The sequence below is a fragment of the Coenobita brevimanus genome, chromosome 92 (assembly GCF_032717465.1).
Source record: "Coenobita brevimanus isolate Jiangsu-jjx chromosome 92, ASM3271746v2, whole genome shotgun sequence".
Classification (NCBI taxonomy): domain Eukaryota; kingdom Metazoa; phylum Arthropoda; class Malacostraca; order Decapoda; family Coenobitidae; genus Coenobita; species Coenobita brevimanus.
Window position 1 is genome coordinate 22,140,167 of NC_137045.1, and position 18,980 is coordinate 22,159,146.

General features: G+C 42.7%; 1 protein-coding gene across 1 annotated transcript in view; it reads left to right on the top strand.

Annotated features, from left to right (window-relative positions):
* LOC145412163 (uncharacterized) overlaps positions 1-17,025 on the top strand; it is a 147,205-nt gene extending 130,180 nt beyond the window's left edge. The window contains 2 exon segments of the mRNA XM_080282097.1: positions 15,383-15,578; positions 16,999-17,025. Coding sequence (XP_080138223.1) covers positions 15,383-15,578; positions 16,999-17,025 — 223 coding nt within the window.
* The last annotated feature ends 1,955 nt before the right edge of the window (positions 17,026-18,980 follow it).

The following is an 18,980-nucleotide window of genomic DNA, read 5'->3' on the forward strand; positions in this document are numbered from 1 at the left end:
ACTTTCTGCCTGTCTCTCGTCGTGAGTGCACGCTCGTCGTCATGGCTGCCCACGTGCTCGCTTTTGTGGTGGTTCCTTACCTGTTGCAGGCACTCCTGCTGCTCTCGGGCCTCCTATTAGTGTGTGTGATGATGGCCCCGCCGCCTGAGAAGAGGAAGAGATTGGTGTTGACTCTGGAGAAGAAACAGGAGATATTGGAAAAAGTAGATGCGGGGTGGTCTTCTTCCCGCATCCTCTGTGAGTTCAACCTGGCCTGATCTACTTTGTTCAATATCAAGAGATCCCGAAACAAACTCATGCAGTTCACGGCTGACTTCTCGTCGAGAAGCAAACACAACGTGGAGAGGAAGGTGATGTTTACTCCCAAGTTTGCTGAAATCAACCGCTCCACATTGATTTGGTATCGACAGCAACGTGCTGCTGGTGTGATGGTACGTGAAACGGAGCTGAAGGCTGCTGCTGAGAAGTTCGCCAGGCGTCACGACGCCCTAGACTTCAAGGCATCCGAGGGTTGGCTCTTTGCGTTCAAGTTACGGCATGGCCTTACCAACCGTAAAGCTCATGGCGAAGCTATGGACACTAATGAGGATGGAGTTGACGAGTTTCGGCACAAGGTGAAGGACTTGATCGACAGGGAGAGCCTCACTCTCGGTCAAGTCTATAATGCTGACGAAACTGGTTTATTCTATCGCTCTTTGCCAACGAACACTCTAGCCGAGGAGATGGAGAAGCGTGTACCTGGCCGCAAGCTCTCCAAGCAACGGATATCTGTTTTATGTTGTGCCAATGCTAACGGCATGCACCGGCTTAAGCCCGTTATTGTTGGCCATGCAAAGCAGCCTCGGTTTGTTCGTGGGGTGATGGATGTCCTTCCTGTCATCTGGTACCATTCTTTGAAGGCATGGTTTACAGCCCAGATCTTCAAAGACGGGTTATACCGCCACTTCTTCAAGGAGGTCATCAATTACAAGACGAAGACACTGGGAATCCCACGCGACCAGGTAAAGGCCTTCCTTCTCCTCGACAATGCACCTGCCCACCCGTGCGACAAGGACTTTATGGCTGAGAATGGCCAGATTAGGTGTGTGTTTCTGCCACCTAATACGACTGCTCTCATCCAACCAATGAACCAAGGAGTGATCGTGGCAACAAAGCGCCTATATCGCCGGAAGTTCCTGGACGAGGTGATGGTTGTTCTCGAGGACGAGGACGAGCACAGGGAGGGACGGGACACGCGAGGCCAGCGGACTTTGGAAAACCTTCGCCGCTACAACATCAAGTCTGCAATCTACAACTGGGCCAGTGCATGGAAGGAAGTCCCTGTCAAGACTCTAGAAAATGGTTGGTCTCATCTGCTTCTCGGAACAGATGTGGAGTATGATTTTCTAGGGTTTGACGTGGATGACTTCCATGCACGGCTACGTACGCATGGCGACGATGTTGATGTGGATGATGTGCATGAGTGGTTGGATGATGACGAAGGTGATCCTGGGTATCATACATTGTCTGATATCGAGATTGCATATTCAGTTGCAGGTGTCAGTACCCAGCTTGAAGATTCCAACGAGGACGGCGACGATGATGCGGACTCCTCTCAGCATGACACTACTCCAGCCATCCCCAAGCTGAGAGCACTCCGGGAACACCTAGAGTTTGTACTCGACTACCTGGAACACCCGGACTGCGACAGGGAGATGGGGCCCTTGGGACTTGTGGAGGAAGTGCATGCTTTCAGGCAGTGCATCATCAATCATCAGAATCGTTGGTCCTTGCGTCAATCAATGATTGACAGTTTTTTCAGGCCTGTGGCCCCCGCTGTGCCCAGCCCTGGCTCCACTCCGTTGCCTCCCCAAGACAGGCCCTCATGCTCCGAGCCACAGCCCAGCACATCAGCCACAGTGGAGTCACCGCTTGACGTGAGTTTGCGTCTGTCTTCAGAGTCGTCTGCAGTGGGTACGCCATCACCACAACCCAGCGACGCACCCCTAGGTCACCTGCCAGTGATACTCTCGGACTCGGACAGTGATTAAACAGCAAGAACTTCTCCACTAGACCACACGGGAATTTACAGTGTTGTGCAGTGAAAAAAACAGTGTGTTGTGTTAAGGATTTACAGTTGTGAGTGAGAATACAATTTTGAAACAACATTTAACGTAAATAGACTTGTTTGTTTTTGCTTTAGAAAATGGTTAGAAGGGTGGGAAAAGTTAAAGTGCAGAGTGCAACACTTAGTAAGTTACAATGGAGCATAAGTTAAACAAGAGTGCGCACTATGAAGAGAACGGACTTCTGAGTGCGATTGACTAAGTTCAGTGCAAGACTTCATGAACAGTGTACTCCAAGTGCTTCAGGAAATCCTTCTTACTGTCAGAGTCCGAGAGGAGGTGGTTATTCATCGAGATGGCCATGGACTTGCTGTAAGTAGGCAGAATGTTTCATACTGTACTTTTTTCCATACTATACTTACCTCAAACACCTCATTTCACTCTTTAATGTCCTTTATTGGTGTGAATAGGGTGTTAGGAGCTATGCATGTGCAGTAGGAAGGTGTTTTTCTGAGTTAGGCTAGGTTAGGGTCCATAAGTACCAGTCCAGGACCCAGTCACTTGTATGTACCCAGAATGTTGAATATTGTATGAACCTACCTCAAAACCCTCATTTTATGCTTCTTTTGCATTTATTTCAGACTTTTATGTGCCTTATTGATATGATTTGGGTCTTAAATAGGTGCTATGCATGTCCAGAGGGAGTTGTATAGGTGTTTCTCTGAGTTAGGGTCCATAAGTACAAGTCCATAAGCTGGGGCCCAATATCCGGACAGGACCACTATCCGGACCTGCCTATGGCCCTATTACGTAGGATATTGGAGGGATTTATATATATATATATATATATATATATATATATATATATATATATATATATATATATATATATATATATATATTATATATATATATATATATATATATATATATATATTATATATATATATATATATATATATATATATATATATATATATATATATATATATATATATATATATATATATATATATATATATATATATATATATATATATATATATATATATATATATATATATATATATATGAGAAAGATAGTTTGTCTATTATCTTTTCAACTGAAATCGAGGGGGATGCATATAGAACTTTCTAAGAAGCTCCAACAAGTAACTTTTATGACAGATTTAGATGTGCATGTAACTGCTGCTAAAATGGCACTCGTGGTGGCAAAATTAGAACTTATTAGAACTAATTAACATGGTGGAAACATGGTAGCCAATTACCCTGTTTTTTATACACATCTACAGCCATAAATTATTAGCCACAACAGACCAGATGGGTCGACAGATTGAGGGGATGGACTGAGCAGGTGGGGTGGGTAGGCAACGGTAGTGGGTAGGTAGTGGGAAAATAGGTCCATGGTAGGAAGAGGTCCATGGGGAATATATCTCTGGAGAGATGGGCCCAGGGAGAAACATTGGTTCAGTGGATCATAGGGTTTTACCTGGGCAAAGCTGGGTACCTCTGCTAGTATGTAATAAATTTCTTAGTCTGTATGGCAAGTAACAGGCATTCCCAAGCCATATGTCTTGGCTGATGCACAAAAAAAATAAAACAAATTGAGACCATTATTTTAGGGGTAGCCCATCCTCTATACAAAAACAATTACACTTCTGTCCCGTCCAAGTTTCTGCTAAGAGCAAGACACTGGCTCATGAGGTACACTGCAGAACACAAAGCACTAGTCCAGGTTTCTTAACAAACCAAATCAAGTAAGCCAGCATGATAGCTGCTGCAAGCTAGCATGATGCATAGTACAACCATCCTCAAAGGCATACTGGTGAACAGTGAGAAAAAAAAAAGACAACTGAAGGGACAATCAAGAAACGTGATGCTGTGCCCGACTGCTGTAGTAACATCTGCTTTATGGTCAAGAGGAACATATAGGTTAATGCGACTGATTTTGTAAGCAGGTGTATCAGGTAGTAAAAACAGACAGTTCTTGCACTTCACCAACATCACAGTTGTTGTTGATGCTGCTGCAACCCCAGGCTTAGCTGGACGTGAACCCAGTGGACTGCATGGAAACCGGCCACTTCAAGTAGTCACTCTCAGAGGTCTTTTTGTTGAGGTTATGTTGATGGATTAGCTGTGTTATGACAGCACGGTGGATGAGGTGAATAAGTTTGCTTTGGTGCGGGGGGGTTGCATTGCAGTGTGAGCATAGTGGTGTTCTGAGTTGTATTTTGTATTGGTAACGGGGATGGGTGAAGACCACATCGTGTACTCATGTCTCTCAGGGTAGTTTCTCAGAGATGGATGTCTGGTGCTGATTCATGAAGGACGCTAGTTAGTTGAAAGTTCTGGGTGGTTGTGGTGGTTGTATGTTTTTGTATGCATTCATAGGGTTAGTTGTTTATTTATTTATTTATTTATGTTCAATCTGTACATGGATGGGGTAATAAAAGAGGTACAAGGTAGGGTAGTGGATGTTGGAGTGGCCCTGGTGAGAGAGGATAGTATTTGGAAACTCCCTGTACTGTTGTTTGCAGATGATACGGTATTGTTGAGTGAAGACGAAGGGGAGCTGCAAGGCTTGGTGAATGAGTTTGGGAGAATGTGTAAGAAACGGAATCTAAAGGTGAATGTAGGGAAGAGTAAAGTGATGGTCTTTGAGAGAGGTGAAGTCAGTGAATGTACAGCGAGGTTGGATGGTGAGGAATTGGAAAATGTGAGTACGTTTAAGTACTTGGGTAGTGTGATGAGTAAGGATGGAGGTTTGGAGGGTGAAGTGCTTGAAAGGGTACAGCAGGGAAGAAAGGTTGCTGGTTCTTTGAAAGCAGTGATAAGAAACAAGGAAGTGAGCATGGAAGTGAAAAAGTTACTACATGACAGTATTGTGATACCAACTCTAACGTATGGAAGTGAAGCTTGGACGTTGTTGGAAGGACACAAGTCAAGAGTGAGAGCAGTGGAAATGAGTTATTTAAGAGGAGCCTGTGGAGTCACATGGAGAGATAGGCTGACGAATGAGGATATAAAGGAGCGTTGTGGTGTGGATGTGGATGTGACCTTAGGAAGCGTTATGAGGAACACACTGAGGTGGTTTGGCCATGTGGAGAGGATGGAGGGTGAAAGACTGGCGAAGAGAGTGTATGTGAGTGAGGTGGAGGGGGGAAGAGGGAGGGGGAGGCCGAGGATGAGATGGAGGGATGGGGTGGAGAGGTATATGAGAGAGGGGGGTGTGAGTTGGGAGCAGGGCAGTGAAATGGCGGAGGACAGGGCGACTTGGAGGCGATTCGTTTGTGGCCACCCCAAACGGGATTGAGGCGTCTGGCAATAGACAGATAGATTTTATTTATTTATTTATTTATTTAATATAATTTTTTAAGGGGAATGATGCAACAAAGTTATAAGGGTGGGACTGGTCTTGAGCTGAAATAATGGACTGTATGCCTCTCATATTCTTATGGTCCTTGAGGATAAGTTTTTTTTTTTTTTCTACGTACAACCAGCACCCTGTGAATTAGAAACAGCCACAGTCCTGCAGGACTCCGTGACCGACTCCTCAGAACTGACTGGGTTACTCGGTACCTTGTTGACGACTTAACCAACTGGTACAGGAAAAAACAAGATGCTGAGGCAATGTTATGTTTCTGTAAACTTCACAAAACAGTGTTCGCTTTTGCAGGTTGTACTTCAAGGAACATCAGCCTACACCAGTGCCTGTACTTTCATGTAGTGTTATGATGAAATAGATATAAGAAAATAATGTAAATGTGATGGACAAGGGTAATATGAAAACTAGAAACAAAATGTGGTAGATTATTGTAAGATACTTTCTGGGATACCTGACATTACCCGGATAAAACCACATGATCGTGCATACTGTCATTGTCTGGGGCCCTGGAAGACCACTGCTCCTGGATGAGAAGTTACCTGGTGTCCCACTGTACCCTTTGAACCCTGATCCTTCCTGGGCCCATTTCCCCAGGAATATATTCCCCATGGACCTATTCCTGCCATGAAACTATTTTCCCACTAACCACCCACCCAGTCACCCACACTCACCCACTCATCCTGCCCACTTACTTACCCTGCCCACCTACTTACCCTGCCCACCCACTCACACACTCACACTGCCCTACCACATTCACACTGTCCTACAACACTCACCCAACCTTGCCTACTCACCCTCCCATCCTCTCCATCCATCCTGCCCCTCCACACCCAGCCATCCACTCAACCATGCCTAGTCACCCCACCTGCCCTGCTCACCCTACCAGACCATCCGCCCACCCAACCCATTGTAGCTAATAAAAATATAGTAGTAGAAGTTAAAAACAGGGGGTAGACTGTAGCACCAGTCGAACAGGGTGGTACTTCCAAGATGGATGGAAAACTGATGATAGGGAGAGCTGGAGCTTCCGTTTCATCAGCCCACGGGACTAGCTTCTGGCCATCCCCCCGTTGCTGAACATATTCATTGTTTCAGTAACAGTGAGAGTAGGCCTGCATACTCACCTATACAATTTCCTCGAACTGTCAGTGACAATCTATGTGCACAGTGCACACCACACCTCCTATTCCAAAATCAGCAAAAATGACAGCTCAGCGCCCGGCCTTGAAGCCCTTGGTGGGGGGGAGGGGGCGGACCATAAAAGTTTCCACCATCTGCCCCTCTCTTGGTGACGGCCAAGAGAGTTGCACGGAACCACTGTCTGACTCACTTCTTGTTCAGTTTTGCAACATTTGTGGCCTTTCCTCTAATTTTCTCTCTGTTGAACACCACCTTTCTCCCTCTAAATTTCACTTTCTCTTCCACACTGAAACACAGCTGTCTGACGTGACTGATAGCAAACCTTTCTCTGTATCCTTCTGCTTTTGCTAAACTCACTGCAAAGTCAAAGGTGACTATTGTGTATATGTACGCAACAACGTATCCTGATCTCATGTTCCTGAACTTGACTCCTACGAATTCTCTACTCACTGGCTCCGGCTATCCTGTCATTCTCTGACTAATATAAATGTGCTGTATACTGTACTTATCCTCTAATTGCACTATGAAAAATTCTTCGACTATCTTACTTCTAAGATGGAACACATCCTATCAGTTTCTCCTTTCTCTGAAATCTCCATTTTAGGCGATTTCGGTGTTCACTACCACCTTTGGCTCTCCTCTCCTTTCACTGATCCACCTGGTGAACTAGCTTACATCTTTTCTCTCCTTAATGACCAAGAGCAGCTTGTACAGCACCCTGCCCATATCCTCGGCTGCCTTGGAGAGAGTTCCAACATACCTGACCTTTTCCATACAACTAATCCTTCTGTAATCTTTTCTCTCCGTTGGGTTCCTCTGATCACAACTTATCACCGTAATATGTCCAGTTGCACCAGTTAGGCATGTGGACCCTCCTAAAAAGTGGCAGCTGTGGCTATTTGTAACTGCTGATTGGAAGGCCCTCAGGCAGTACTTCTTTGATTTTCGCTAGTATGATTAATGCTTCCAGGGCCAAGAGTGATCTGAGTATGCCTCATGCATTATGGGGGTTATTCTCTCGGGCATGGAAGCATACATTCTTCTCTCTTATCCTGTGACTAATGTTTAAAAAAAAAAAAGTGGTTTAATATCACGCTTGTTCTATTGCAGTCCACAACAAAAGGTTCTGGAGCAAACCCTTCCCTGAAGCTCATCTCTATGTCTCTGCCCGGAGCCATGCTAAGTCTGTCCTTTGCTCTGATAAAAATAATATCATTCATACTAAATACTCTAAACTCTCTGACTCAGATTCTTCCCGCTCCTCCTGGCACCTTGTCAAAAACCTTTCTAACAATTTTACCTCATCATCCTTCCCTCCTCTTTACTGTTCTGATGGCTTTTAGCTGTTTCTTCTACAAATAAAGCAGAACCCTTCGCTCAGACTTTCTTCTCCAGTTCCACCTTAGACAGTTCCAGTGCTGTTCCTCCATCACTTCCCCCCTCTGACTACCTCATGGCTGGCTTTATTTTTATTTTTTTTAATTGATATGTTTTCTGTCATCACTGGCCTCAGTACTGACAAGGCATATGGGCATAAAGGGGCTTCCTGTTGTCCTCAAGAGCTGTGCTGTGCATATACTCTGCCTAAGTAAGCTCACCGCCTTTGGCTGTTAGCTTGTACCTTCTTGCTGGAAGCTTGCTCTAATTCAGCATGTCCCAGAGAAAGGTGACCATCCCCAGCCCTTTAACTATCGCCCAGGTGCTTTAACATCCTTTATTTTTAAAGTTCTTGAATCTGTTCTTAACAACAAAAATTCAAAAATTTAAAACTCCTTTCCTATCATAACCATCTTTCCCACTGACAATATGGGTTCCGCCAGGGATGCACCACATGTGATCTTCACACACAGACTCCAGGTTGTCCTCGTTTCGGGACTTGGCGAAAGCTTTGCCATCGCACTTGACATCTCAAAGGCTTGCGATCGAGTATGGCATAAATCTTTAATTTCCAAACTGTCCTCTAACAGTTTTTATCTTTGTACCTTCATCTCTATCTTCCTTTCTGGTCGTTCTATAACTGCTGTTGTAGACTCCCACCATTCTTCTCCTGCGGCTATCAGTAGTGGTGTTTCTCAGGTTCTGGCCTACCACCAACTCTCTTCCTTCTGTTCATCAGTGACCATCTATGCTGTACACCTAACCCTATCCACTCATATGCTGATGACTCCATTCTTCATTTTTCCATTTACATCCTGCGGCGTCCATCTCGGCAGTTACTTCAACAAACAAGGGATGAGGCTATGGCACACTCAGTGTCCGACTTGGCTCATTTCTGTGATTGGAGTAATCTTGTTCTTTTAATGCATCAGAAACTCAGTTCATACATCTTTCGACCCATCAGAATCTACCACAGGAGCATCCTAAAATTTTTAACAATATCCAACTCAATCCTGCATCATCATTAAACATGTGATTTCCTTCTTTTGGCTTTATCTTGGAAAGATCATATTACCTCTCTTGTAAAACTGCATCCAAGAGATTAGTTGTGCTATACCGACACCATGTAATATTTTCTTTTTTATGCATCCTACTCTGGGCATAGGCTTCACAGCCTACTACCAAGGCCCAGTAATCCTCCTTTTTTTTTTTATGCAAGGAAGAAGGAACCAAAGGCCATGAGCCCGCAGTAACAGTTCCCTCCAAGAGAAAAACAAAATACAACAGAGAGCCAAATTCAAGATCCGATCATTTTGAGATGCCTGGACACACTGCGTTTGAAAGACTGGAGATCATAGGCAGCAGGAAATACAGACAGAGGGAGACAGTTCCAGAGTTGAACTGTTGCATAAATGAAAGACTGGGAGTAACGGTTAACTCTTGCATTAGAGAGTTGGACAGAAAAGGGATGAGAGTTTGCTGCCAGACGGGTGCTACGCGCCCGTCGTAGAGGTGGAGGAATGCAAGCAGACAGTTCAGAGGAGTAGTGACCATTAAAGTAGCGATAGAAAAGAGATAAAGATGCAACAGTGCGGCGAAGAGACAGAGGTTGAAGGGAGTCAGTAAGAGGAGGAGAGTTAATGAGACAAAAAGCCTTTGACTCCACCCCATTGAGAAGAGCTGTATGTGGGGAGCCTCCCCACACATGAGAGTAGTACTCCACACAGGGGCGGATAAAACCCCTGTATAGAGTCAACAATTGTGCAGGGGTAAAGAAAGAGTGGAGTCGGCTTAGCACACCCAATCTCTTGGAAGCAGATTTTACAAGAGATGTAATATGATCTTTCCAAGATAAGTCCTGAGTAAATGAAACCCCAAGCATGTTCAAGGATGATGCAGGATTAAGCTGAATATTATTAAACATTAGTGGGTATACCTGTGGGAGATTTTGTCGGGTTGATAAGTGTAAGAACTGTGTCTTAGATGCATTAAAAACAACCATATTATTTTTACCCCAGTCAGAGATACGAGCCAAGTCAGACATTAGGTGTGCCATAGCCTCATCCCTTGTTTGCTGAAGTAACTGTTGAGATGGGCGTTGCGGGAACCGAATGGAAAGGTGAAGGGTAGAGTCATCAGCGTATGAGTGGACAGGGTTAGATGTACAGCTTAGAAGATCATTGATGAATAAAAGGAAGAGAGTTGGTGATAGGACAGAGCCCTGAGGAACACCACTGTTGATAGATCTAGGAGAAGAACGATGGCCATCTACAGCAGCGGTTATAGAACGACCAGAAAGGAAGCTGGCGATGAAGGCACAGATAGAAGGATAGAAACCGTAGGAGGGCAGTTTGGAAATTAAAGATTTATGCCAGACTCGATCGAAAGCCTTTGAGATGTCAAGTGCAATGGCAAATCTTTCGCCAAAGTCCCGAAAGGAGGATGACCAGGAGTCCGAAAGGTAGGTAAGAAGATCGCCAGTGGAGCGTCCCTGACGGAACCCGTACTGACGATCGGAAAGAAGGTTGTGATAGGAAAGATGCCTTAAAATTTTTCTATTGAGAATTGACTCGAAAACTTTTGAAATACAGGACGTTAAAGCAATTGGACGATAGTTGGAGGGTTGGGAGTGGTCACCCTTCTTTGGGACTGGCTGAATGAGAGCAAACTTCCAGCAAGAAAGAAAGGTACAAGTTGACAGACAAAGGCGAAGGAGTTTGCCTAGGCAGGGTGTAAGCACAGAAGCACAGTTCTTGAGAACAACAGGAGAGACCCCATCAGGCCCATATGCCTTGTTAGTACTGAGGCCAGTGATGGCAGAAAATACATCAGCTGAAGAAATTTTAATGTCAGCCATGAGGAAGTCAGAGGGGGGAAGTGATGGAGGAACAGCATTCCATACACCTCTACATATCACCACTTCGGCTCTAACACCATCCATATTAAATACATGCTAGGGCTGTCTCATACAAGACTGGTGTATTGGTATTAGCGGGGGTATTTTTACGACATGTCGGCAGGTCTTCTGGTAGATCAGTAAAGTCTGATTTAATGAAATTCAAAAACTTGAACAGTTCCCTGCCCCAGCTTGGATTTGAACCTGGGTCCGGTAGACCACAGGCCACCTCTCTACCGATTGAGCCACTGCCTCCCCTGCACTGTTGCTGCCTTTTTTTTTGCAAGGGTTTTATTCACCCCTGTTTAACTTACAACCCTCATGTGTTGGGAGGAGCCCAACATACAGCTGTTCTCAACAAGTGGAGTCAAAGGCTTTTCGTCTCATTAACTCTCCTCCTCTTCATCTTACTGGCTCCCTTCAACCTATGTCAGTTTGCCGCACGGTTGCATCTTGATTTCTTTCCCATCTCTACTTCAATGGTCACAACTCTTCTGAACTGGCTGATTGCGTCCCTCCACCACTACGTTGGGCACGTAGCACCCAGCTAGCAGCAAATGTCATCCCTTTTCTGTCCAACTTTCTAATGCAAGAGTTAACCGTTGCTCCCAGTCCTTCATGTATGCAACAAGTCAACTCTGGATCTGTCTTCCTTTGTGCGTATTTCCAACTGCCAATGACCAGTCTTTTAAAAGTAGTGCGTCCAGGGCACCACTTTAGCAGCTGTTCTGTAATGTACACATCTCAATCCGCCGTAAAAAGTTACACCTGTAAGAGCCCTTAGAGAGTATTATAAGCATCTCCAGCAACTTCCATGGAGGACAGACTGACAGACAAACATTTTTTTATCTATCTATCTATCTATCTCTATATCTATCTATCTATCTATCTATCTATCTATCTATATATATATATATATATATATATATATATATATATATATATATATATATATATACATACATATATATATATATATATATATATATATATATATATATATATATATATACATATATATATATATATATATATATATATATATATATATATATATATCGTTTTCGTTTTTGAGGCTCCAACATGCTTTGCATGCGTCGGCCTTGGTAATCTAATGGCGACCGTCCATGTCGCTGGATCTCCGGCAACCTCCTTGTTCAGTCCCTTAACCCTGAGGTCACAATGACATCGTCCCAGGTCTTTTTTGGTCTACCCCTCGCAACCCCACTCCCTAATATTAACACTTCTCACTATATATATATATATATATATATATATATATATATATATATATATATATATATATATATATATATATATATATATATATATATATATATATATATATATATATATATATATATATATCCAGTAAACTTTATTTTTCTCCTGTTTTCTCCTTGACATCTAGCAAACTTTACCATTCCTCACTAAGCACTCGGAAGTGTACATTCCAACGATTTCTTACAGTCCAAGTTTCCAGTCCATAAATTAAAAGAAGGACACAGTGACCGTATTTTATAACATAAGGATTGTTGTATATCGCTCATGTAAATATTAATTTAACAAAACCCCTCCGGCCCTTTCATGTTTTTCATTTCATTTAGTTTCCTGAAAAATCTGTATAAACTAGCTTCCCGAGGTACTATAAACTTGTTCCAGAATGTATCGATGCGCACTTCTCGTTAGATCATCTGACACTCCAGGTGATGGGTACTACATAACATCCAATTATTCCACCCCACGTTGATGAACCTGCTTTCATTAGGATGCATTATATCACCTCCGTCTGACAGCTCCACAGTCAGTAACAGGGGTACTCGGCGTTGCCAGGGTAAACATATATATATATATATATATATATATATATATATATATATATATATATATATATACATAGAGAGAGAGAGAGAGAGAGAGAGAGAGAGAGAATGATTCCCAGCATTGCCTAAGACCCTTAATTGGAGGCCAACCCCTGTGGGATAAGACCCCGGGGTCCCATTTAACCCTGTTTGTTGATGGCGTCCTTTAGATCAGCTGTTTTAGTGTGATCTCCTTTCTTACAAATACTTTGTAGCTTCTTGTAGTGTGTTTGTAGATCAGTTATACATATATTAGACTCGTGGACGAGCGGTTGTTATACCTGAGTAGTTTTGTAAGTAGATAATCTTCGTTCCCTTTTTGTCATGCAATGACAGGAGAGGTAAAGATTAGTATGGGACTATTTTTATTTGTCTTGGAAATATTAACAAAGTCTCTCACACACGAGTGAAGTATAGAGTCCCGCGAGCTACCTCTCTCTCTCTCTCTCTCTCTCTCTCTCTCTCTCTCTCTCTCTCTCTCTCTCTCTCTCTCTCTCGCCCGTGTTGCTATCCTCATTCTCCCTACTACCTTCCGGTTCTATGGTCTGTCTCCTTCTGAGCTCAAATTCCTACATTCTGGTGTAATAGGGGTCGTTTCACGTGTGCTCTACTGTCGTGGAAGCTTCTTGAATACTGTATGTCTGTGTGTATGTACTGCTTCCGGTGCACGATCAACATTCCTTCACTTAAAGAGTTCCAAGCTAATATCCCGTTCCCACACCTTGTCTGGTGCTCTGTCTATCTATCTATCTATCTATCCATCATGCTTTCTGTTATTATTTGTATTTATAATATGGAGTCCTGACACTTTTTGATGATGTCAGTTCCTTCTTTTAGACTTTATTTTCCTTGCGACTCTCTGAAAGTTTTCTCTTGTTTGGGGGTTTCTTGCCTTCTGCTTTGAGATCTGCTGGGGTTACTGTTCTCGTGAAGTTTTCATTCATCCCAGTGTTGATGCCTACTTCCTGTATCAGCTACAACATTTGATCTGAACTAACAACCTACACTCTGCAGACACCTCTTTCATAGCCATGAGGTATATATAGCCTCTCCATTTCTCTCTTAATATCTATAGTAGTATTATCCGACTTCATTTCTCACCATTCTAAGGTCTCTTCCTACATTTACTTTGTTCAGTGCATTTACATTCTTCCCTGTACTGGAATGTGCTATGTGAATGGGACTGAGATCGATTTCTTTTTCTTTTTTTTTTTCTTTTTTTTCACCCTTTAGTCCCTTCCAGGTCCACTTCCACCTTTGTTCTGAGAGAAGGTGTTTACTATTCTGTTCCTCCCTATAGACTCTGCCAGCATTTCTCCTCTACCATTCCTAGTAGCCATCTCATAATGTCCTGCTGCGGTTTCACCTTGCCTACTTTTGTACAGTCTCGCATCACAAATGTACACTGAGTTTTTCATAGCATCATCAACATCTTAACTAACTGCTTATTTTTCTTCATCATACCTTGATGTTGAAGGGTGTTACAATTAACTTAGTCATTTATATCTTATTCAGATTTCTTATTAGGTCTGTTTTTGTTTCATTATTTCTAAGTAATTCTCAATTATTCCCACTGATGTGTGTGTTTGACCAAGAATCCTAGACAATGCTTCTTCTTTACATGTTTTGCCTTTGTAGAACAGTATGTGACCCAAACCATATGACAACTCTGTGAAAGCCTTATCTGGTTATCTGGTCTTAATAAGACCTTTGATATTCCAATTCACATCTATTAATTCTTAAAGAACATTTTTTTTTTTTTTTTTTTTTTTTTTTTTTTTGCATGTCGAGGCATTGTATGCATTACGGTTTAATTTCCAGTGGGGGCTAGATCGTGATGCCCCAGAGATTTACAGTTTTAGTGTGTCTTACCCTTATCATGGTCAGTTACTCCATTATTGCTAAAGACTGGGGATCATGGTTTGACAAAACTCGTCAGAATGGTGAAGAAAGAGATTTGAATTAGTACCTGACAGAGGTGACTAAGGCGATTAATGTAGGGGTACAGTTTCGTCATATCCCAGACAGTGAACCTGCCTGGTGTGGCTACTCTTGATTGGTGTCAGTATAACTCCATTTGTTTCCGGCCCCAGGTAGGCTTCTGGGAGGCCAATTTTTTTTTTTTTTTTTTTATCAGGTTAAAAGGTAGACATTATTTGGAGGAAAGCTGACTCCTTTGTTTCCCACGTAGCGGGATGTGACAAACAGGCCCTCCCCCTGGGCATAAAGGTTAGACTCACGCCTGATAATGCACTAACCCCCCCCCCCCACACACACACATGGACGACAGTCTGCAGCAAGGAAAAAATAAAATCCGTAAGGAAATGGAGAGGAAAGAAATGGAAGTACTGAAGTTCAAACTGATATCACATGAGGAATGATCCAGTTCCTACAGAGAAATTGCAAGTTTAGAAAAAAAAAAAAAAAAAAGTTTCTGTTGCTGAAGATCGGTCTCAATTTCAGTAGTCTGTACATAATCATGCCTAATGATGAATGCAGGCACTAAGAAGAAGGAAGGATTCTACTGCCATTACTATATACTATTATTAATAATAATACCAGTATTACTGCTACCACATATGTTAATGTTACTGTACTAATATGAATGCTTCTAATCCTGCCTCTATTACTAATATACAGTACTGGTAACCAGAACCATACCATCCCTCTCAACCAGGTATCGTACAAGTGACGAGCTTCAGGCATACCCCTCGAGTGGGCGACTGGGTCAGTACAGCGGTGGGGGGTACGTGCTGGAGCTGCGTGGCCCGGCCGGGAAGCTGCTGGAGAGGTTAGACTACGTGCAACGACACAAGTGGATTGACAAGAGCACCAGAGCAGTCATGCTCGAATTTACAGTCTACAACGCTAATGTAAGCACGCCTGTTTTACATTTCTAGTTGACCCGGGGATTTCGTGACACTTCTTCCTTGGCGATTTATTTTGCACATCTTAATAATCCTCTAGTGTGCTCCCGATGCAGGCTGCGTCGATATTAAACAGGTATTCAAAACCTGTAGGAGAAAGTACGGTGTAAGATGGAAAATAAGTTGCTAAAGAAGAGACCACTCTGTCCCAAATGCTAAGAACATAGTTCCACTCAGCCACAGTGCTTCACCATTTCATTCTGATGACATTTTTTTTTTTTTTTTTATGGCAATCTCAACGTTAATAGAAGTACACCTGTTTTAAGCACAACTCAGACACTTCCTCCCTACCTAACCTACCATGACGATTCATTCAGCTCTGGACTGATTTTTTTAACTGGAGGGGTTAGATATACTCTTCACCAGCCCCCCCCCCCCTCCCGCTTCAGCCAGATTATCAAGTATAATTGCCATATGAATAAAATATAATAAATAATTCCTGTGGCTCATGTGATTAAGCATCAGGCTGCTTTGTCAGTCACACCTAACTCCTTCACTCCCTAGGCGTCTTTCCTGAGATGAATGAAATCGTCTGTCAAAAAAAAAGAAAAAAAAAAAGGGGCGTTTCCAGTCTGAAGTAGTTAATATTACAAGGAAGGAGAGTGAGGGAGGTGGTGCCGGAGCGGATGGAACAGTGGGGTGCTGAGAGATCCCGGGCTGGGCAAGTACTGTGACAATTTGTGGATCTGAATATCGTTAAAAAATAGTCTGTACTGATCTGCCACTGGGCCCAGGAACATGTCATAAAATTGCTCCCACTGCTACTACTTTTACAGTAATGCTTAACAAGTGGTGCCAGACACAACAAACCTCGCCCAACAGCAGTTGTTTTATTACTGTTAAATACGGACTCGTTTCTGCCAGTGCACAGTTAAATTCAAAGGTAATGGCGTTAATGTTCTCAAGTTATGCCCCTTGAAAATCCGTGATCTTGCTTTTGATCTTTCAAGGCCACTCATGGTCAAAGATCATGCTGCAAATGAAGTCCATATGAGACTTCCTAGAGCTTAGTAATAGTAAATATCTTTATCTTCAACGAGTTTTGAGTTATAGCCCCCTGAATATATGTGACCTTGAGTTTGACCTTTCTGGATCACTTGCGTTCAAAGGTCAAGGTACCAGTTAAAAACCCATATGGGATTTCCTATATGTTGATAATAGTAAATATCCATTTCAACCAGTTTCGAGTTATAGCCCCCTGAATATCAATGACATTGTGTTGACCTTTCATGGTCAAAGGTCTTGGTGCCAAATGAAGGCCCATATTACGAGCTCCTGTATGTTCCTAATAGTAAATATCCCTGTCTTCAACCATTTTCAAGTTATAGCCCTCTGAAAATCCGTGACCATGATTTTGACCTTTCAGGGTCACTCGACTACCTCCAGAAATTAATCACTTTCTTTGGGGACCAGTGCCCACATATCCTGAACGTTTCATGTAATTTCATTCAGTCGTTTTTCCGTAATGTTGCTAACAAACAAAGAAACAAACCAACAAACGACCTAAAACAGTACCTCGTTGGACTCTGTCCGAGCGAGGTAATGAAATAGCCCTGGCATGTATTCAATATGAACAATAGCCTTTCCTGCCAAAGTGATGACATGTAAATTTATGTGACGCCTGGAATGTCTGCTTGACTTAGAGGACCAGATAAAACACACACCCCTCCCTCCCACCCACCCCACCCCCCACATTCTTCCTCTCTCTTTCATGACTAATAAAAGTTCATGGCTAAAAGATTAATTTCAAGACTGGTTAGGTCTACAGAAGTAATTAAGGGAAGGGAAGACTACCGTCAGGACTATGCGGGCAACTGGTAAGAAACTATTTTTTAATTATGAAGAAGGCTGTGTAAGAGAGAATGCATATTCAGATGTTTTTTCAAAGCCAATTAACCCCTTCCAGTTCGTGAAGCCTCTGCTCAGTTGAAGGTGAGAGAATACTTGAATTCATTTAGGCACTGAAAAAGAATGTACGGGACACGGTGTTTACAAAGAGAGCAGACTACTGACTTACGGATCGGGTACTGTTAGAGGTCAGACTGATTCTGTTTGCAGGTTGGAAAATCTAAAAGGAAACATGTCAAAAATGTAAAAGGGACGGGTGGGGAGGAATGTGCCCAGCAGCACAAGCTGTTTGTGTGTGATTTGAAATGAAGATAAGTAGGGAAAAGATAAATAGTGTACGTTCGAAAAGATGCGAGTGGAAGTTGAGGGATAAGAATGTTAAGGACAGATTTCATGCAAAGATGTGCAAAGTGGAGGAGACTAAAGAAGCAATATGGATGCCGTCTGGGGATTGTAGAACAAATTTAAATGTGACCTGCTTGAGCCGATGCACAAAGTCTGTAACTGGCCAAAGGGACAACCAAGGCCCATACTGGGATGGCGGAATGATAACAGTAGGTAATGCGGTGATGGGAGGAGGCTGCTAAGGCCTGGAAAATCAATGGCAGTAAGCTGTTGTTCATGGCTGCCAAACGTAGAACCTAACGGGAAGAAAAATGAGATGCAGGACAATCTCGTGAATAATCTGAATGTCATAGTTGAGAAAATTGAGGTGTTTAAGGTGGCTAGGCAAGTGTTAGTTACTAATAAAGAATGTACTGTAGTTCATGAAAAATACATGAAAAATTGTTTAACTATTTTAATTGTTCAAAGTACAGATATCAAGTTTGCTTGGAGGGCGGATTATAAATTGCTAAATGTGGAGGTTGACTGGAACAGGGATATCCTGAATCCAGCATCGTACAGGATCTTTCCCTCTGAGTGGGTATGATAGTGCGAAGAATGCAGCAAATAAATGAAAAATATTGAAGTGTTTAAAACTTCAGATGATGCAGGTATGAGCCTGGCAGGTGACGTAATCAGTGCCATTGCAAAAGAAAACCTTGTCAAATGACTGGTGGAGAGGTTTAATTGTGAATGTTATTGAGAGAGAGGTCCATTTGAGCGTGGCAATAATAGGGATTTGAAGTTCTTAGACAAGGTTAGGGAAGTTCCTGAAAGGGTCTGGGATAGCATGATAGGAGTAAACACTAACGAGATGAAGTTTGAAATTATGATGGGCAGGGGAACAATATTTGCTGCTTTTACAGTAATGCAATAATAGAAATTCCTGGGGAAGAAGAGAGAACTCTGCCTAGTTTTTACAATTTGGAGAAACCATTTGATAGGTGTCGGAAGTGTCTTAGGCTACAGTGGGCAGTGAGAGTTGGGGCAGGGGGAGTGGCTGGTACTCTTGGTAATTAGAATGTACCTTGGTTCAAGAATATATGTAAGGAAGGATGGTATAGAGGACGAGAAGTTTACAGTAAAAGTGGATGTGCATTAGGGAATTGTGTTAGA